The sequence below is a fragment of the Salvia miltiorrhiza genome, chromosome 2 (genome assembly GCF_028751815.1).
Source record: "Salvia miltiorrhiza cultivar Shanhuang (shh) chromosome 2, IMPLAD_Smil_shh, whole genome shotgun sequence".
Lineage (NCBI taxonomy): Eukaryota > Viridiplantae > Streptophyta > Magnoliopsida > Lamiales > Lamiaceae > Salvia > Salvia miltiorrhiza.
Window position 1 is genome coordinate 51,767,501 of NC_080388.1, and position 21,507 is coordinate 51,789,007.

Sequence of the window (21,507 nt, forward strand, 5' to 3'; positions counted from 1 at the left end):
CCAAATTTTTGTACTAATGCCAATGCATCAAGATATCTACGATGCATATCTCTTGGTCTTCCTATAAATGTTGTTGGTAGAACAATTCTTTTGCTAACTTCATTCCCTCTTAATTCTCCATTAAAGACACTATCCACAATTCCTTGATACAATTATGCTTTCATACTTGTTTGTTTTTGACGAAAAAAATCCAGTCTTGTTGTTTCCAATTTTAGATACATATTCATTTTATATTGCTGTAATAAACTTTCAGCTAATAAAAGTATGCATTGTCTTGGATTTCTAATCTGTATCTTATAGCAAATATATTCTCTGCACGATACATTCTTAACGTTTTGTCTTCTAACACCTATAAATATAGAAAAATACAACATAAAAATAAGAAAAGTTATATTATAGTGATTAGTGAAATAAAATAAAATATAACAATATGAAAAAATAAATAATTATGTCAACAATTCCTTAATTATATAAAAGAACCTCAAACCAATTAACAACCCAAAAAAAATTCCATTCAAACTACGTTTAGAAATTTAATTAAATGTATTCATTACCACATAAACACTCTAAATAGAAATAAAAACGTTATAAATTCATGTCATTCATATACCGGTAGTTAGTGGCAGTGACGTAGCTAGGGGTTCCAATGGGGGCACTGGGCCCCACTGAAAATTTTCAAAAAAATAGTATATATATATATATATAATGTATTTCTTTATTTAGAATTTAAATGAAAATTCATTTTATTTTGTCATATCTTATTGTTATTTTATATATTCTTTATTTTTTATAGGGTGGAATTTGATTTAAATTTGTCTATTTAAACGCAATTACTCATTAAAAAATAAATGGGCATTTTCGTAATGCAATTCAAGAATTAAAAAAAGAAATAGAGGGGGGAGGGGCCTGCTTAGAAATTAAAATTACCAAATTAATTAGGTTTAAAAAGTTCAAAACAAAAACAAAAATAAGTAAAAGGATCAGAAGCCCAAATTCCCAAATGACAAAATATGCGTTTTTTCTCTGCTCACTTTTCTGCTTTTCAGTCAGGGAGGGTCTTTGACCAGCTGAAATGCATTGCATTTCTACTATCGAAATAGTAATCCCAGACGCATTTTATCCGTTAAATTTGTTAAAATCTTACACCACACCACAAGTCTGTAATTGGATATACTAGCTCCCAAAAAACCACTCTCAAATCAATCCATCGAAGAAGATGGAGCCAGAAATGTACCGTTAGAAATCACGAGCAATATCCTCTCAAGGCTCCCTCTTCGATCAATTGCAATAAGCAAGTGCGTTTGCAAACCATGGCTCCATCTCCTCGAGACCGATGATTTCGTCAAGTCCCATCTCTCTAAACCCGCCCTCGATATCCCTTACAGTCGTGGAGCAACAATAGTGGAAGCTACCACTGCTAATGGGTTGCTCCTTATATTCTCCAAGCCCGAAACTCTCTACATATGCAATCCTCTACGCTGCCCTCAAGAATCCAGCCATACACATCGCTGGATTTGTAGTGAGCAAAGTAAGTGGGCAATATAAGGTGGTGTTCCGATTGTCATGTATACACCCTCGAAACAGGACACACATGGAGGCGCGTTGCCAAGTTGGGTCATTACACATTTTTTGACCAAGTATCCGGTATGTGTAACTTGTGAAGGGCAATCTCCATTGGACTGTATCGCGACGAATTTGTTGTTTTGATGTTGAAACAGAGTGTTTTAGCAGCTTATCTGCGCCTCTTGGAGGTGGAGATGTGGACTTGTCTGTTTTGAGGGACTGCTGCTTGGGATTGGGATGAAGTAATTGAGATATGGTTGATGAAGGAATATGGAGTCGAGGAATCTTGGACCAAGGATTATGTGATGATCAGTTGCCGCCTATTTACTACCCTATCAAAGTTTTCAAAGATGGAGACATCTTGATGTTGTGGGAATTCAAGCTGCTCATCTATTACTCCAACACCACCAAAACTACTCAACAGATCGGTGTATTTGCAGGGGATAACCATAACTATATCTATGCCATGATTTTCACTCCAAGTCCTTTCTCACTTAAAACTTTGGGATTGGAGAATGTAATCTCGTTCAACTGATTTTGTAAGTTGATATGCATTTGTGTTTTCGAGAAATTGAACTGATTGAAGATAAAACAAGCAGATTCAGCAACGCCAAGAAAACTCGAAAATTTACCCGTCCGATCATTTTCGAGAAATTTCATGAGCAAAATTCAATAAATCTTTCCCACATGTAAATAATATGTAGATGCAAATAAGAGATGTGTATGCAAAAATAAACTTACATATATAGATTGGCATTTAGCATTTAGAAATACAAGTAATCAAAATGGGAGATTACATTCTCCATACCCAAACTTTCATCTTGAGTGAAAGGAAGGCACTAACTCGACATAGTGGGAGTAGAGAGTTATACTAGATAATAAAATACAAACAATCAAAATGAGATAACATTCTCATTCTCCATACCAGCAAAACTCTTGAGTGAAACCAAGCTTGGGGTGAGAAGCAGCGAGTGTAGATGGTCAAACTCCTCCCCTTGGCCAACGAAACCACCAATTTCTCGAGTAGTTTTGGTGTGCTTGGAGTGGTACATAAACATCTTGCCACCACAAAGCATCAATAAATCACCATTTTTGAAAACTTTGATAGGTTGAAGCAGTTGGAATGGGAACTTATCTAAACCGTGACCACAATTATCAAGATAAGCAAGATTTGGGGTGACCACGTATTCTTTTGTCCAAGATTTCTCGACCCCATATTCCTTCATCATCCATATAACAACCCTGCCAGTGCCATCACCCTCATCCTCATCGTCATCGCAAAAACATAGGCAATCCCTCAAAGTAAACAAGAGCCTGCTCATTATGCTTCTTCGAAGAGGAGGAACGTTAAGTCTGCTAAAACACTCTGTTTCCAAATCAAAACAAAAAATCTGCTCCATGGGGTATGGATCTGACCATACCATCCAATGCAGATTTCCGTTAAGAAATGTAGCAACGATTTTAGGAGTCTAACCAAACGAGTCGTTAGCTTCAACGCGTCTCCACGATCCTGTTCCAAGGGTGTATACATAACAACTGAATCCACGATCACCCAAAGGATCAATACATACTAACTTATGTTGCCCACTTATTCTGCTCACTCCAAATCCATGACTCGATAGTTGTCGAGAGCGGATAAAGTAAAATTCACGAGTGATCGGATTGCATATAGAAACACAACTATTACGGTAATCCAATAGGAAAAGCAAGCCATTAGCAGAACCTCCTAAAGTTGCATCGGGAGAGAAATTAATCTTGGTGAGTAGATCGTGGCTCTCGGGATCGATTTCGTCTTCTTCCAATTCCGAAATTTTGAGGCAATATGAACCTTTCGTCCGCATCGTGATAGCTAGGGCGGGGACGGATTTGGAAAAATGCAACTTGGCGAAATCGTGGGTGTCGAGCAAATGGAGCAATGCTTTGCAAACGCACTTGCTTACTGCAATGCTTCGAACAGAGAGTCTTAAAAGGATATTGGTGATGATTTCTGACGGTAGTTTGAAGAGATCTGACTTCATTTTTGGATGGATTAGGAGCATATAATAATAAAAATCAAATCTGATACTCGTGGAGTAAGATTCGAACAAATTTACTTGTATAGAGACACGGAGAAGAACAATCGGATAATTATTTGAGCTGAAAAAGGAGAAAAGACGTTGGGAGCAGATTGGCACAGAAAGGAGGATGGCGGCGGCGGAGCAAGGGAAAGGTGAACTGAACTAGGGTTATAAATTTACTCTCTTTTTTACCTTTTACTTTTGCTTTTATATTTTATCTTTTGCCTTAGGGGTAATTTGTGGATGAAAATGATAAATATTTATTTTACTTAATCGAAGGCAAATAATATTATTAGGGGAGTCCGATTGCTCGATATTCAATTGTCCTCAGTTATTTGAGATCTAATTGATCCGAAAATAATTAGTTACTTAGTTAAACTGAGTTAAATTCTCACTCTAATTAGCATAGCCATGCTGTTGACATGATATTACTCCATCTAATGACTCTCTTTTTTTCTTTTTTTTGTCCATCTCATCAATAATTACTCCTTCAAACAAAATCTAGTCTCTTTCACAAAAAATTGCAGACTCCATTATTATCTCTCATTTTTATCCTTTAATCACTCTTATTATTATTACCATTTCCCAAAGTAAGAAATCATACTTAGTAGGATCGAAGGAGTAAAAGAAAATGAATCTATCCTCGTCATCTAGAATAGTATTAATAAGGGAAAATTGCACCTAAATACACAAACTTTGCCGAAAATCCATATTTGACGCGAAGTTAGGAATTTACATTTTAATACACCAATTTAAGAAGTTGTTCAATTTTGACACATTTTTCAATTCCGGCGACCGACATTCTGACGTGGACGCCGGAATGCCAATGTCGCAGCCACGTCACACACCCACTCTCTCTCACTCTCTACACGTCACCTCCCCCCTCCCCCCGTCGGACCCTCCCCCTCTCCCTCCCCAGAACCGCGTCGCACCACCGCCGCCGAGCCCTCCCTCCCGCCGTCAGCCACTTCCCCCTCCCCAGAACCGCGGCGCACCCGCCACCTCCACCAACCAAACCAACCGGATTTCCCACCACCACCGTTTTCCCTCACCTCCACAGATTTGCAGATCTAGGGTCTGTGCTTGGCCGTGAGCGGCGGCGGCCCTTGACCAGCTAGGGTTCAGCCTTTGGTTGAAAGAGAAGGCTAAAGTTGAGCCTTTGAGCGGGAATGGGAGGCCCTTGATGAAGGCGGCGATGGCTCAGATCTCGACGTCCGCCGAGAATCGAAGAGAGGAGGTGGTAGGCTCTCCTGGATCCGACGGCGAAGCCTGATAGGCTGGCTAGAGGCGGCGGCGGGCTCTATCGCGGCGGTTTTCAGACCACTCTTATCCGTCAAGTCCGGATGGTGACCGGAGAAGGAGGTGGGAGCTCCTGAGTTTTCGAATCTGAAACTGTGAGTGGGTGCTGCGGTGAGTCGCGCGGTTTGACTGAGCAACAGATCTAGGTGGTGCGTGCCGCGGAGGCTCTGGATCTGCACGATTTCGCCCGACTCTCGCCGGCTTCTGTTCGGGCGGCGGCGAGCTGCTGTGCTCGGGCAGCGTCATGGCGCGGCTGGCGCATCGATGGGAAGGTGGCTGTGATGGGGCGCACCGCCGAGAGCAGCGATGCGGTTCTGGGGAGGGGGAGGGTCCGACGGGGGGAAGGTGACGTGTGATGGGGCGGCGCCGGCAGGAGAGAAGAGGGAAGAGAGGTAGGGAGAAAGAGGGTGGAGGGCGGCGAGAGTGATGAGAGAGAAGGGGGAAGGTGACGTGTATAGAGAGAGAGAGAGAGAGTGGGGTGTGAGAGAGAGAGTGGAGTGTGTGTGTGTGTGTGTGACGTGGTGATGATGTGGCATTCCGGCGTCCACGTCAGAATGCCGGTCGCCGGAATTGAAAAATGTGTCAAAATTGAACAACTTCTTAAATTGGTGTATTAAAATGTAAATTCCTAACTTCGCGTCAAATATGGATTTTCGGCAAAGTTTGTGTATTTAGGTGCAATTTTCCCTATTAATAATTATCATGAAACGAGGCGGTAGCTTTGTTTTTTAATAATCCCCTGTTTATTTAATCTTGTTTAATATACCTCACATTTAATTACAAGTTGCATTGATGGAGATGAAAACAAGCAGATTCAACATGATTATTAACATAATTCTATAATTAAGTGAAAGAAGGGTGAGAGTGAGAAGCAGTAAGCGAGTCCATCCCTGAAGAAGAGGATGAGCAGAAAAGGTGTTCAAACCTATTGTTTCAACATCAAAACATGCCTCCTTGCTATATGAATTCAATGCTTTTGTTTCTACTATCCAATAACACATAATTAAACCAGGCCATACCTTCAACGCGCCATGCCATTAATATACTTCTATAATTAATTACATTTCCTTTTCAAATTTCCTTCATCCACCTCTAATCTATTATTACAAGCACAAATCAAAAATAAGAAATGATCACAATTAAAAAAAGACAAATTTGTACTCTGTTTTCACCTTAACAAAGGAAAAGAAATTCTCCTCTGTTTTCCAGCAGGCAAATCAGCTCACCATCGAGGAAGTCCCCCGTTCGCCACCGTGCTTCCCGGAGGCAAACGGCGAGACTCCGGCCATCTGCAGCGACGAGGACGAAGAGGGCACCGGCATTGAAGCTGCAAAAGTAGAGAGAGCGCTAACGCTGCTCGCAGTGACACTAGTGCCACCAACAGATCCCTCCGCAGCAGCCTTAGGCGCCGGCGGCCGTTCGATTTCCATGATCCCTTCCAACATCTGCACAACCTTCCCCATCATCGGCCGCTGCGAGGGCTGCTCTTGGATGCACCAGAAGCTCACAACAACTGCTCTCCTCACTTGCTCCATGTCGATCTCATGACTCAAAAGTCTTCTGTCTACAACTGCCTCAACATTGCCCTTTTCGAACTCTTCATAAGCCCATAGGGAGAACTTCTTGTGGTTCGTCTCCGCAGAGACTTCGAAGTTCCTCTTCCCACTCACAATCTCGAGCAGCACCATTCCGTAGCTGTACACATCGGATTTGGAGGTGATGGGGAGGTTAGCGAGCCACTCCGGAGCCAGGTACCCTCGCGTGCCCCTCACGCTAGTTAGGGTTCTGTACCGGTGATCCTTAGGGTTCACGAGCTTTGCAAGGCCGAAATCAGACACCTTGGCGCAGTAGTTCTCGTCTAGGAGGATGTTCTCCGGCTTGATGTCGCAGTGGACAATGCAGTCCCTGCATTCCTCGTGAAGGTACGTGATCCCTCGTGCGGTGCCTAGGGCTACGCTGTACCGATTCTCCCAATTCAGATGCTTCCCGGACTGCTCCTCGGGCGCAAAGAGGAAGCTGTCAAGGGAGCCGTTTTTCATGAACTCGTAGACTAAGAGCCTATGCCTCCCTTCCGAGCAGAACCCTATCAGTCTCACTAGATTCAAGTGGTGAGTGCTGCTGATCGTTGCTACCTCCATTCTGAACTGCTTCTCGCCCTGCTCGATCCCCTCGAGCTGCTTCACTGCAGCCACGGACCGGTTAGCAAGAACCCCTTTGTACACAGCTCCAAACCCTCCCTCCCCGAGCTTCTCCTTGAACCCCTTGGTCGCCTTCTGCAGCTCCTTGTACGAGAACTGCACCGGTGCACCCGATGCATACTCAAGGAGCGCGTATTGAGATGACAGCGCGCTAAACTTGGTGTTGTTCCGAATGCACCACCACCAGAAACCACCTTCCACAAGGGCTAGGACAAACAATGTGGCCAACACGGCCACCACCACCACCCACGCCCTCAGCCTCCACCTATCCCTCCCCCCGCCACCCGCTGCAGCAGGCGAGGGATTAGGCAGCACAGGCGCACACACTTTCACATACGAAGTGCTGGGGATGGCCGGGGTGCGGAAGCCACTCACGAAGCTACTGGTTTTCAAGAAACACTGCCCCGATCCATCCGACAATGAAGTTGAAGCAACACAAGATGCTCCATTCAGACAGTTGAGGTTGCAAGGCTGGTTTCCCATGTAGAAAACCTGCGTATCTAACTCGGGTTCGAATGTTAAGAACTCGGTGTGATCCAACTGCAACATTGCCACCTGGCCGGAGCAATCTTGAAGCTCCCTTGTTCTCTTACAACCTCTACTAGTATCCCTCGAATCAATGAATTCGAAGTTTTGTGAAGGGCAGCCACAAATAGGAGAAGTTTCATTGTAACTACATATCCCATTATTCCCACAGAATCCATAAACCTGACATTGATCACTCACAGCAGCCCAACCAGCAGTCAGAGTCCCACTACCTTGAACAAAGCTATGAATTCTCAAATTGCCATCGTTATCTAATTTCACAATTCTAAAAACATCGCTTTCCTCGGCATAATCACTACTGTAAGCTAAATCAAGATCGCTATTGAGGGAGGGATCGGAGAGGGTGAGGATCCCAGTGGGCCGGATTTCAAGAATAGGGTTTGATAAATTGGAATTCGCAGTAGAATTCAAACCTAAATTGTAGTAGGTGATGGTGTTGTTCCACAAAAGCGTCAAGTTCCCGTTTGGCTTGATCTTGAAAGAGTAGAGCCCGGATGTGAGAGTGTGGTTGGCGTTCAATTGCTGCGTGGGGACGATGGTGTCAGTGGGCTGGTCGAAAGAGGCCCACACGGTGGCGCCGGAGGAGTTCTTGAGCACGAAGTTACCGGACTCTTGGAGCTCAGCGGCTGTGACGCCGAGGGCGGCGGTGGAGGAGGACCAGAGGGGTGTGGTGGAGGAAGCGGCAGGGAGGAGCTGGAGATCGCCGGAGGGGAGGAGGCGGAGGACGGCGGAGGAGTTGGTGGAGGGGCCCGCTTGCCAGATGGGGATGGTGCTGTATGAGACGGCGGCGATGAGGGTTCCGGCGGGGGCGGAGGGGACGAAGGAGAGGGCGAATGTGTTGTTGGGTGAGGCCCATCTGGAGTTGGGGTCGTTGGCATAGAGGGTGGAGTTCAGAGGGATGTCTGCGGCGGAGGCGGAGGCGGCGAGGAGGAGGCAGAGGAGGAAGGCGAGAAGCGGCGGCCGTGGTGGAGATGGAACTCTCATTTCGTTAAAGATCGGAGCTTTATGCAGTAATTCGACGGAAAAATACACACCGCCGTAGAATTGGAAGCTGAGGAAGCATAGATAGATATAATGAAAGTGTTTGCGCGTGGGAGAGGGGGAGAGAGAGGAGACTTTGACCTTTTGTGGAGGTTTGTTTTCCCACTTCGATATTCAACCTCAGTTTTGCAGGTCTTATACGGTTGGATGCATTTCTTTCCAACTGTTGAAATTAAAATATTTATAATTTACCAATATTAAATTATTTTTCTGACCAGTATGAGTATTGTCTTTAAACTGTCACTATTGGTTTTTTTATTTGATAAAAAAAAGTACTCTCTCTGTCTTACTAGAATTGACACAATTGTATTTTTTATTTGTTCCATTAGAATTGATATTTTCCTAAAATAGTACTGTGGTCTCTATATTTTCTACACACATAAAATAAGTGAATCCTACCTACTTTATACTCTTAATCCTTTATTCTTAATCTCGTGTCCAACTCAAAAGTAGCAATTCTAGTGGGACGGAGGGAGTATTTTATAATTTGTATGGCGTTTGCGTGACTGTTTAATTATAGTAATACTATTACCTGTATTAATTGTTACAATGAAGTACTTAAGTTTTGAATTAATTTCATACCCAATTTTTACTAATCTTAACCTTCTCGTGCCTTTTAGACTATTCTTATCAGTAACTTTCTCTCAACCCAACCTTCAATTAAAATATTCATTTCTCTCTCTTCCACATGCACAACTCAACTTTTATCTTAAATCTACTCCCACAAGTGACACTCACATGACCTAAATATCTTTTTTATTTTGTTTTATTTTTATTCTTATATTAGTCATAATATTTTTTTAAATATATTTTCAAAAATTAAAATAATAGAGAAAAAATAAATAAAAAAAATTATTTGATCATAAAATTACAAGAGTTAAACAAAATTAAAAATATATAAAATAAATTACAAATACATATAGGAAATTTAAATTACAAGTACAATAGATGAAAATTACATATTCAATTAGTCCTGTCGAATTTTGCCCATATATGTTCAATTAAGTCCTTCTAAAGAGCTTTGTGAGCTTCGCGATTGCGAAGTCGATCCCTGTTGATCATGTAATTAGACAAACTTGCAATTCTGTCAATTGAGTAGTGAATAAATGCATTTTCATCTGAAGGTAAATCCATCAAAAAATTTGTGGGATCATAATAGTTTTGGTACGTGTCTCGTTCATTTTTTCACTATCATATTGTGCATGATGATACGAGCCATCATAATTTTTCCCATCAAAATCATATCCCAAATGAAACAAGGACGTCGAATAAATGCAAATCGAGCTTGTAGAACTCCGAAGGCTCTCTCGACATCTTTTCTTTCAGCCTATTGGTGTTGAGCGAACAACTTGTGCTTTCAGAGCACTGGACTTGAAATTGTCTTGACAAATGCAGCCCAAGAGGGATTTATGCCATCAGTGAGATAATAAGCTCTATCATTTTGACGACCATTGACAACATAACTTATCTTCGGTGCCCTACCTTCTAAAATACCACTATCTGGATTGGACGGGATAAAGTAGATCCGCCAGTAGTTGGAGTTTCTGGATTGGACGGGATAAAGTAATCACCATCTTCAGAAGTCTTAGATCTTTTTGTGCTGCCACCATTTTCTTGATCATCACCCACTTTATTGATTGCTAAGTTCCACTTCGGATGTTTACTCATAACATCATTGAAAACAATCAAGTCTTCGAATTTATTGCCACCTACTTCATAAATTGAGTGAGCTTCCATCTCTATATCTTTCTGGCTCATTCCACTACTTCTTCTAGCATTTGCTTATTTGCAAGCAGCAATCCACTTGTTTGCATTTTCATTAAGTCGTTTAAAACGACCTTTCATTGATTCGATATTCCTTGGGCTGATCTCATCTGGATTTTCTTTTTGAGCTTCATAATACATATTCTGCACACGTTCCCACATCGTCGCCCCTCTTTAATTTTTTCTTTTTTGCTTATCTTCGCTAACGCAGATCCAAGAAGACACAAGCGCTACATCTTCTTTCACGCACCAAGCTACATTTTTTGCAGCTTTCTAATTTTTCTTTGGGTGTTCGACATCTTGAAATAAATTTCGAGAGATATTTTGTGAAATAGGATGTTCGTGAGGGGTAGAAATTTGGTTGAGGTGTGGAGAAAATTGAGAATTCTCGTAGTACTGAGAATTTTGAACATCTTCTGGATTTGAAAAATTTAGAGGGTGAAAAAAGATCCAAAAGTTGAATAAAAATTGGGGTTATTTGGATCCATGGCTTCAAAATGAAGAAGAAATAGAGATAGAAAATAAGGCTATTGAAAAGATTGCTGGGAAAATAAGGATATTGAAATGGTGGTGATGAGTAAAAAAAATTGAAGTCTATATATAGAATTTTTTCCCTAATTTTTAATTTTTTTATATTACAAATAACTATTAAAAAATAATTTTTAAAATTATATATAAAATTAAGTGGCACCCAATGAAAGGGTGCCACATGGCATTTGACACTCTGTTGCCTCAAGGGCGGTGAGTCGCCCAGAGTCACCATATTCACCACAATTTCCATTTAATTTAATTTCTTTCTTGTTTTGTCTTATGCTATGACACTCACATGAGTGTCACCGGTGGGTTAGAATATGATTTTGGGTTTTCCCTTGTTCAATATTTTTAGAGTATAATGACAAGTTTATTGATTCCAAATTAACCATTTTCAGTTAAAATGATTAGATCGTCACATTCTTTTTAGGAAAAAATTGCAATTTATCCAAAATTATTGGTTAGTTAGAGCATCCACAGTGGGATACTCGATCCCACTTACTCGAGTAAGCTGGGAATCGAGTAGCCCAATGCAGTCGTTGCTTACTCGAGGCCTACTCGATTTTTCGGGTAAGGCCTGATCTCCTTCACTCCTCGCGCGTGCACCACACGTGCTATTAAAAAAATCGAAATCAAATTGGCAATGACTCTTTTGCCGACTTAAATTATTATTATTTTTGTTTCTTTTCGGTTATTCAACCGTTGTTGCATTTTTTTTTTCTTTTCTATATATACTCCCTCCCCCATTTTTCATTCACAAACACATTTTCTACCTTTCTCTTCCTCATTCTCTCTCAAATTGTTACAAAAATGGATCCATACAATCCCAACTATTACAACCCAAATTGGGTTCCCGACCTCTCCGGCGACTATCATCCCGATTTATAGGGTTTCAACTTGGAGGAGGAGCCCCCAAGAGGCAAGGAGGAGGCACTGCCCACCCATAGTGCGTCGAAGACCAAGAAAGGAAGGCGGCGGAAGGCGATGGCCTTCAAAGAGAAGGCGCCAGCGCCGGAGGAAGGAAGGAGACGGACCTCATTGTCCGAATTTGGACGGAGGAAACCAACGACGCCATCCGGGGTGTCGACCAAAAGGGGGAGGCTTATTGGCAACGGATTCTCGACTGAGTGAACCCCCTCATCGGCGCCAACCTCAAACACCAGCAAATAAAAGGACATTAGGCCCGAGTGAGTGCGGATGTGAGGCTATGGGAAAATATTTGGGTGGAGACGCGCAACAAGTGGCCTTCCGGCCATTCTGACGACATGCTTCGAGAGAAGGCACAAATTTTCTTCGCCTCTAGGAGCAATTTCGGCCCCTTCAACTACTGGAATGCATGGAAGCTTCTCCGAACCAACCGGAAGTTCAAGTCTATGTACCTTGAGGGAGACGTGCATGCCTCCAAGAGGACAAAGACGTCGGAGACGGGCAACTTCACCACCTCGGCGTCGAGCGAGGAAATCAGATTTTTCCGCCCAATTGGAAACAAAGCGGCGAAGGCGAAGGAGAAGGGGAAGGCATCGGCATCGCAAAACTCGGAGGCTCCACCCGAATGCAAGGAGATGTTGGATAGGTCCGACAACAAGATCACTCGAATCATGGAGATGTACGGCCAAAAGAATGCCCTCAAGAGGGAGATCCATGACGATCGGGTCATGTTCATGAAGATTTCTGATATGACTCAGGAGCAGTTAGAATGGCACAAGGAACGGGTGGCGGAGATTCTAGCTCGGCGAAGAGGCGGTAGAGACTAGATAGATTTTTATTATGTAATTTTTAATTATGTTTTTAATTTTTTTCAAGTAATTTTAAATTATGTCTTTAGATTTTTTTTAATGTAATTTGTAGGTTTTTTTAATTAATGCAATTTAAATTTGAAGTAATTTGTGTTATTTAAATTTGTGCAATTAAACTTAAATAAAAATACAAAAATCAAAACTAAAAAGATCAGAGATCAAGTCATTCCACTGCGGCCTCCTTACTCATTGTGGTCCCCCCTTCTATCAAGTAAGCTCCTTACTCACCTTAATAAAAAAAACAATTTGAATTACTTATACCTACAATAAGATAAACAAACCATTTGAAAATTAAAATTTTCGATTTGTTCAATTTTCAAAGGCGAATTTATCACTTGTTTTGTAGGCTCTCAAAGTATAATTTTATTTCTATTTTAAAAAAAATAATATGGCATATTTATTAAATGATAAATGAAATATCGAGTCTTTTTTTTGTTTTTTGTTTTTTGGAATTACTCGTCCGGAATCGAATTATGCAGTATTTTTGTTAGCTTTTAAATAGTTTGTATATTTAATTGTAATTATCAATAGTTCGTGATATTTTGTTAATTTTTTTAATAATTTATAGTTTATTGTAATTCATTAATCATTCAGAATATTCTTATTAAGTGACCAGTAACTTTAAATATAAATTGTAATTTTTCCTTCTTTCAGTTATTGAACTAGTACGCTCTCCCGTGCGATACACGGGCTACGATTACACTAAAACATCAATATAACTAAATGAATAGCCGTCATTTAATATACTCCCTCCGTCCGCCAAAATTATGTCACAATTACTATATCGGGCGTCCGCCAAGATTATGTCACTTTCCTTTTATGGCAATGGTCCCACCATCCTCTTTAATATTTTATCCTTACTAACACTCTTTATTTACAAAAAAACCACTCAAAATTCAATCTCAACCACTCATCTCATAAAGTGGTGGGACCATTTCTCCACTACATCAAAATCATCACCAATTTTATTAAATCTCGTGCCCAAGCAAATTGCCATAATCTTGGCGGACGGAGGGAGTACTAATTTTGGCTCGTAAAAGTCCAAATCGTATATTATTAAATTATTATATAAATAAATAAATAATTTGTACACATAATTAAATAAATATATATAATATTTTAAATTCTAATTTTAAGATATATAACTAATATGTTATTTACAAATTCATATTAAAATTATTACAAATTTCCTCCTCCCTTAATTGCATTAAAAACTACTGTAGTTTAAATAATTATAATTAAAAATCATGTAAACTTTTAAAAAAGGAAAAAAAAATGACATATGCTTATGTTTTTGTCTCCAATAAACAAGAATACAATGAAAATAGAGTCTGGCATTCAACATTATAGATAAATGAGAGTGAACAAAAATTAATTTTTTAATATTTTAATCGATCATAACTTAATAATACTTCTAACACTATAAAAATAAAATTAATACTATAAAAGGAAGAATAAAAGATAAAATAATGTGACTTCAACATTAAAAGAGAGAGAGAGAGAGAGAGAGAGAGAGAGAGTGGAGAGTGGAGAGAGGAAAGGGGACAGAGGAGAGAGGAATAAATTAATTTTATGATTTCAAACTATTTTAACTTTTTTTTGTCAATTTTTTTAAATATAATTTTTACATCAAATTAAAGATATTGTCATGATCTTTAATTTAACATCCGTATTGAATAATTTTCACGTATCAAATTTGATGATTTTTAGAAAATAATCAAAAGAAAAAAGAGAAGTGAGAGAAAATTTGATAAAAATCATATACTCCCTCTGTCCCAGCTGAAATGTCTTGTTTCTTTTCGGCACGGAGATTAAAAAATGTGTTTAAAGTAGATAAAGTGGGTTGGTGAAAATTATTTAAATATTAAGTACAGAGAGAGAGTGTATTGCCAAAAAAAGAAACATGACATTTCAAATGGGACAACCCAAAAAGGAAAACAGGACATTTCAGCTGGGACGGAGGGAGTAATAAAGATGGTGAGAGAATGTGAGAGATGGGAGTGTTATTAGGAGAGAGAAAGTGTGATGAAATGAGTGATAGAATGAGAGAGAAAATTTGGTGGTAAAAAGTTACCGTTAAAAATCGGTGTTTCATATATATATATATCAATGGAAAAAATAAATTGAAGTCATGCCCTTTAATCTAGTCTTCTATTCGTTTCTATGAAATTTGATTTCTTTTTTTTTTTTTCTTTTAGAGAAAAATTTTGAATTATTATTGTTATGGTGGTTGTGGTCCTTGTAGACTAGGAATTGGTCAAAGCTGAAGAAGATATGGGATAAGATTTTTCTTTCTCCTCCTCTCCAGTCTCCATTATGCTTCAAGTCAACCGTTTAATCCAGTAAAGCAATGATACGTCATTAATAATAATAATAATAATAATAATAATAATAATAATAATAATAATAATAATAATAATAATAATAATAATCACAATTAAAAAAATATAATTTTGTTCACTTTTATGTTTATTCAATATAGTTAATTAATGTCAAGAAGAAGAAAAAAAATATTAACGCATTATAAAATTGAAATTCAGAGACGTTGAAGAGATCAACAAAATACATTTGAAACCAAAACAAGGCAAAGAATTTGACTAGTGAGAAAATATAAGGTCACGCATCTCTTTCTTTGCTGACTTATACTAATTCTCAATTCTTGATCTTCAAATTATCAAATCAAGAATTTACACAAGTTTAAAGTGTGGTACAAGAAAATGAACCACAATAAATCAACCAAAATTTTCAACATCAAAACCCTCATTTTAGTCAAAACGGTAAAAAGCAGTTCTTGCTTGAATTCTTCTATGCTGCACTCACTATTCCAAGACGCCAACATCAGTTTCAGACAAAGAAAAAATCTGCATGAAACAATCAACAAAACATAATTGACCTAAAACCAAGATTTTCAATCTACTTTACATCGTTCAAGATTAAAGTAAACCAAGATCTGCAATCAAAAGATGATCATGTTTCTGCAGCTGGCAAGCCAAATTGAGCATCCAAGATCATTCAAGACGAAACTAACGACGAAATAGCCGTCATTTGGGACGACGAAACTGATGAAATGACAGCTGAAGGGTGAGCTGATCCATCAGCCAAGAACAGAGGTGGAGGTGGCTTCTGCACATCAGCAATCCCTTCAAGCATCTGCACAACCTTCCCCATCGTAGGCCTAGGCGACGGGTGCTCTTGGATGCACCAGAAGCTCACCTGCAGCAGCCTCATTGCTTGCACAATATCAATGTCACTTTCCACCAGCCTTCTGTCAACAACTGCTCCCACATTGCCCTTCTCAAACTCCTCGTATGCCCACAACGAGAACCTTCTGTTTCCCGTCTCAGGAGAGACCTCAAAGTTCCTCCTCCCACTCACAATCTCCAGCAGCACCATGCCATAGCTGTAGACATCGGCTTTGGATGTGACCGGAAGGTTAGCTATCCACTCGGGAGCCAAGTAGCCCCTCGTTCCCCTCACCGTGATCAGGCTCCTATGCCTATGATCATTCAAGTTCAACATCCTCGCCAGCCCAAAATCAGAGATTCTTGCATTGTAGCTCTCATCCAAGAGTATGTTCTCAGGCTTTATATCGCAGTGGAGAATGCAGTCGCGGCACTCCTCATGTAGGTACGTCATCCCCTTTGCCGTGCCTAGGGCAATTCTATATCTACAATCCCAATCCAAAATCTTCTCATCAGATGATGATGATGATTCAAAGATAAAGTTGTCAAGAGAGCCATTCTTCATGAACTCATAAACAAGCAATCTATGCTTTCCCTCAGAGCAAAAACCAACTAATCTCACAAGATTCAAGTGATGAGTATTGCTGATCGTTGCTACCTCCATTCTGAACTGCTTCTCCCCTTGACCTATTCCCTCTAGCTGCTTCACAGCAACAACCATCTTGTTCGATAAAATCCCTCTGTAAACGGATCCGAATCCACCCTCTCCGAGCTTCTCCTTAAACCCTTTCGTCAGCTGCTGGAGCTTCTTGTAAGAGAACTGCACAGGAACTCCAGAAGCATAGTCTGAAAAAGAGTACTCAGATACCAAACTCTCATAACTTGGCCTATCCCTACACTTGAACAACAAAAATCCTCCAACTAAAATGACTATAAACAAACTACTCCCCAACACTATAACACCAATCTCAAGCGCTGCAGATCCCTCCCCGTCTTTTCTTGAAGACACCGGAGGATTAGGCATAGCCGGATCACACACCTTCACATACGACGTGCTGGTGAGGATCTGAGAGTGGTAGCCACTGATGAAATCCGATCTCTTCATGTAACAAACGCCCGTTCCATCAGCCATTGAGCTTGAGGCAACACACGTGGAATCAACGAGGCAGTTAGACCTACAAGCTCTGATATTTGCAGTGAAATAATCAGTATCAATCTGAGGAGGGAATGTCAAGAACAAGGTATTGTTCAAAGACAGCATAGTTGTCTGACAGCTCCGAATATCGCCTCTCATTCTACAACCCCTCCTGCCATCATTAGGATCAACGGGTTCGAAGTTTCTAGAAGGGCATCCGCAGATGGGACCAGCATCCGTATCATCGTACCTGCAAACTCCGAAGCTCCCACAGAATCCGAATACCTCACACTGATCACTCACAGCAGTCCATCTCACAACTCTGCTTCCAACTCCATCACTCAGTGAAGAGCTGTACATCCTCATGTTCCCATCACAGTCCAACTTCACAAACCTCAGAGTATCATCGCTCGGGCCATAATCACTACCTCGAGCCATGAAGACATCGTTGGTGAACAACGGATCGAGTAGGGACAGTATCCCTACAGACTGCATTGCTAAACTAGGTGAGCTCACATTCAAAGTGTTGGTCACATTGATCCCTGCATATGTGTAGTACTCAACAGAACTGTTCCATCTCAGAGATATTCTACCTGAGCTCAGCAAGTGGAAAGAGTAGAATCCACAGCGTAAGACGTCGCCAACGGTGAAATTCTGCTCAGGCATAATAGTGTCAGTGGGGTTGTCAAAGGTTGTCCAAATAGGGACATTTCCATTCTTGAGCATGAAGTTGCCAGAGTTGTCAAGTGAGGCGGAGTCGATGCCTTGTCCGGAGGTGTTGGACTGCCACACCAACGACGTGGTGGGCCCCGCCACGACGACGAGCTGGAGGTTGCCATCCTGTAGGAACCTCAGCTCAGCTGAGGAATTAACGGAGCCGCCAGGATCACCACCGGCTCTCCAGATGGGGACGCCGTTGTAGGTTATGGCAGCAAAATACGCGTTATCGGATTCGTGAATGAAGGAAAGGGTGAAGGATTTGTTTGGAGAAGTCCATGATTGCTGTGGATTTGAGGCATGAAGAGTTGAGCCAGGAAGAATGTCTTGTGCTACAATAGCTGCAGCTGAAAACAAGATGAGAAACAGCAGGAACATATTGAATGATGACAGCTCCATTTTTTCATTTCTTTTTTTCAGTTTCTGCAGATCTTTCTGACTGGATCTAAAACATAAGCAACAGAAACAACAGCTGCAGCAATCGAATTAATTGCAAATATTTATGAGGGGGCAAAATTTGGATACCTTTGAACACCCCACCACCAAGATTTATGCAACTCTTACAATTATCAGCATTTGAAATAATAGCAAATGAGGAGAATGCGTGTTGAATATTTATTTATTTTCTAGATAATAAATGGGTGACTAATAATGGTTTTTAAAGGAATTCTTGTCACTTTCCAAGAACCTTATTGTCAAAAAGCAAGTCCAACAACGGGACAAATGAACAGTAAACTCAACTAAATTTCTAAATTGAATTCTTGTTAGCAAATTAACAAAACACATGTATCTTTCCTTTCTATAATAGACTTTTCAAGACTCTCAGAGTGAGGTACATGAAACCCTTGAAATGGACCACATGACTACACTGTCAATGAAATTAACTGCAGGTTTTTGAAGCCTCAAGCAAATACCATCTAGATGTCCTTGAATTGAAAAAAAAGAAACTCATCTTTTCCTTGCCCAACTGAAAAAGTAATCTAAAACGAGCGTTTGTTTTTGAGCTGAGCACGAGTCGATCCACATATGTGCACGCTAATGTGGTGAGACATTAGAGAAATTTATGCTTACCTAGTCAGCCAAAAAAAAAGAACGTGCTTTCGAACTGTGTAGTCTTTTCTTAGTTGATTTTTTCAAATATAAGATAAAGCACTGTTGTTCTTTTCTCTGGACTAGCGGAAATGACGTGCATTCGCACGTTAAAATGAACTATTTTAATAAATACTTTTATGAGTGTAAATTTATATATTTAATTTATTTTATAGTAATATTTATCATTTTAATACATTTTCTGAATCAATTATTGGACCATGTTTGAAAATTATGATTAGTACTCATAAAATTGAAAAAATTGATATGAAATTATTTTATTTAATCTTTGCATAATAATTAATTATAATTCCAATGGTTCTAGCAAAATTAAACTTCTAATAAAATTAATAACTAAATCCTACGTAATGTAATTAAATAAAAAATTGTAATGGATGTGGATGAAGAGTTCTAATGAATAAGACTACTTAAATAAATATTAAAATATGAAACGTAAATTATAATATATTTTTAGATTTATTATATGTATAATATATTAAATTACACAATTAACCTTAAATTTAGTATATATGAGGGATATAAAAGGCAAATCAAATTTTGTAAAACAAGGCTCTTTTATAATAGGTATATAGATTAGGTCTCAACTTGAATGTAACATGAGAGGCTGCTAATTCTTGGTCTATGTGGACCACATCACTATGAATGGAAACAAGATAATACGAGCTTAGTTCAAGTTAGAACACGATAAAGCTTAAGATGTGCTTTTGATTAAGCACAGGATGAGGAGTAGATGCTTCCATAGCAGGCAAGTATTTAATGTTATCATACTTGCTATTGTTCAAGAGTGATAGATAAAAGGACTTGCATGTTTTTATATAACCAAATTGATACAAACAAATTCTTATAATAGAGCATTCACAAATCCAACAAGAATCCAAATAGCCAAAACATGAAACTAACTGGTGTTTCTGTACTTTCCAAGAAGACAAAAATGTGTGGGGATCGATCATCATTCAATACTTAACGACTGATGAAGAAGTGGATGAGGTTGCTACTCAAGTCTGCGCGGATCGGCCTTCAACCAAAGAGAAAGCTGTTAAGAGAGCCATTCTCCATGAGCTCATAAACAAGCAATGTGTGCTTTCCCTCAGAACAGAAACCAACCAACCTCACAAGATTCAAGTTATGTCGCAACCTCCATTCTGAACTGCTTCTCCCCGTCCAATTCTCTCCAGCTGCTTCACAGCAACAACCACTTTATCGGAACCCAGCCAAATCCTCCTTCTGCGATCTTCTCCTTCAACCTTCTTGTCTCCTTCTGGAGCTCCTTGTATGTGAACTGAACAGGAGCACGCGATGCATAGTCCGAACAATTATACTCATGGTATCGACGGACTTCCACAGATGGGATTTCCACTAATCTCATCATACCTGCAAACACCAAAATCCCCACAAAAGACCAAAAATCTTGCACTGATCACTGACAGCAGCCCATGTCTCATACTCCCATCATAATCCAACTTCACAAATCTTAAATTTTCATCACTTACTCTGCCAGAGTCACTACCTTGTGCCATAATCACAGGTGACGAATCGTTCAGCAAGAGCAAAAGCGTCCCTTCTGATGCATGGTTAAACTTGGTGAAGTAATATTTAAGCTACCATTACTATCTATCCCTGAAGAGGTATAGTACTCTACAGAGTTATTCCATCGGAGTGATATCTCACCTGAACTCAACAGATGAAAAGAGTACATCCCACAATGCAAGAAACGATCAACAGTGAAAACTTGTAAAGGAAGAATAGTATCAGTTGGATGGTCAAAGGTCGTCCACTTAGAAACACTTCCATTCTTGAGTACAAAGTTACCTGAGTTTTCGAGTGAGGCAGAGGTGATGCCTTGTCCATAAGTGTTGGACTGCCACACGACTGAATAACGTTTGAAGAGCATGAGGTTTCCACAGAAAGAAAGCTCGAGCCTGGCAGAGGAGTCGACAACACTACCAGGATCACCACCGGCTTTCCAGATGGGAACACCATTGTATGTAATGTGATGGCAGCAAAATATGTGTCTGCAGATTCTTGAATGAAGGAAAGTTAGAAAAGCTTGTTAGGCGAACTCCATGAATCATTTGGGTCCAAGGCAGCTAGGTATGAACCTGGAAGTATATCCTGAGCTACAATGGCAGCAGCTGAGATTAAGATGAAAAGGAACCACACCATTTCCAATCAATAAAAGAACGAGCGATCAATAATGCAAGCCCACAATATGGACTCATAAACATGCATCAACAAAGGAAACTTGTTGGAAATTGCCTCAGATTGCTAAAAGTAAACTATCACCAAGTCTGATTTAAGTAGTGCAGTCAACGTTTCAAGTAGTTCTTTTGTATTCTTCCTTGCATAAATTGCAGTAAGTTTGTCTTCTTTAACCATCCTGATTTTGTGGTATAAAACAATCAAAATTATATTGAATGGTTGTCACTTGTATGTATATCAGCATCCCTCTCTCTTTTAGTCTTTTCTTGGTTCTTTTGTCTATAGAGGCAAAAATAAAGTTGTCTCTCTAAATTGGAACTTGCAAGATTTTTAGCTAAAGTGGTAATTCTCAACTAACATCAAAGTTAT

At 39.9% G+C, this 21,507-nt stretch overlaps 4 protein-coding genes across 4 annotated transcripts; all 4 read right to left on the reverse strand.

Moving 5' to 3' along the window:
• Positions 1 to 2,287: 2,287 nt before the first annotated feature.
• On the reverse strand, positions 2,288 to 3,894 carry LOC131010101 (uncharacterized). The gene has a single exon (XM_057937500.1). The coding sequence runs from the start codon at positions 2,985 to 2,987 to the stop codon at positions 2,457 to 2,459; it is 531 nt and encodes a 176-aa protein (XP_057793483.1). The 5' UTR covers positions 2,988 to 3,894; the 3' UTR covers positions 2,288 to 2,456.
• LOC131009700 (putative F-box protein At3g47150) lies at positions 3,033 to 3,581 on the reverse strand. Its single transcript, XM_057937112.1, has one exon. The coding sequence runs from the start codon at positions 3,579 to 3,581 to the stop codon at positions 3,033 to 3,035; it is 549 nt and encodes a 182-aa protein (XP_057793095.1).
• A 2,041-nt stretch (positions 3,895 to 5,935) lies between the features above and the next one.
• Positions 5,936 to 8,850, reverse strand: LOC131010102 (G-type lectin S-receptor-like serine/threonine-protein kinase At1g34300). Its single transcript, XM_057937501.1, has one exon. It carries the CDS (start codon positions 8,645 to 8,647, stop codon positions 6,137 to 6,139), a length of 2,511 nt encoding a protein of 836 aa, XP_057793484.1. The 5' UTR covers positions 8,648 to 8,850; the 3' UTR covers positions 5,936 to 6,136.
• Positions 8,851 to 15,558: 6,708 nt separating this feature from the next.
• Positions 15,559 to 18,456, reverse strand: LOC131010103 (G-type lectin S-receptor-like serine/threonine-protein kinase At1g34300). Its single transcript, XM_057937502.1, has one exon. The coding sequence runs from the start codon at positions 18,226 to 18,228 to the stop codon at positions 15,808 to 15,810; it is 2,421 nt and encodes an 806-aa protein (XP_057793485.1). The 5' UTR covers positions 18,229 to 18,456; the 3' UTR covers positions 15,559 to 15,807.
• Positions 18,457 to 21,507: the final 3,051 nt, after the last annotated feature.

Bases quoted from the DNA above. Each gene is read 5' to 3' on its own strand.
- LOC131010102 (XM_057937501.1), bottom strand. From the start codon at position 8,647: ATGAGAGTTCCATCTCCACCACGGCCGCCGCTTCTCGCCTTCCTCCTC.
- LOC131009700 (XM_057937112.1), bottom strand. From the start codon at position 3,581: ATGAAGTCAGATCTCTTCAAACTACCGTCAGAAATCATCACCAATATC.
- LOC131010103 (XM_057937502.1), bottom strand. From the start codon at position 18,228: ATGGAGCTGTCATCATTCAATATGTTCCTGCTGTTTCTCATCTTGTTT.
- LOC131010101 (XM_057937500.1), bottom strand. From the start codon at position 2,987: ATGGTATGGTCAGATCCATACCCCATGGAGCAGATTTTTTGTTTTGAT.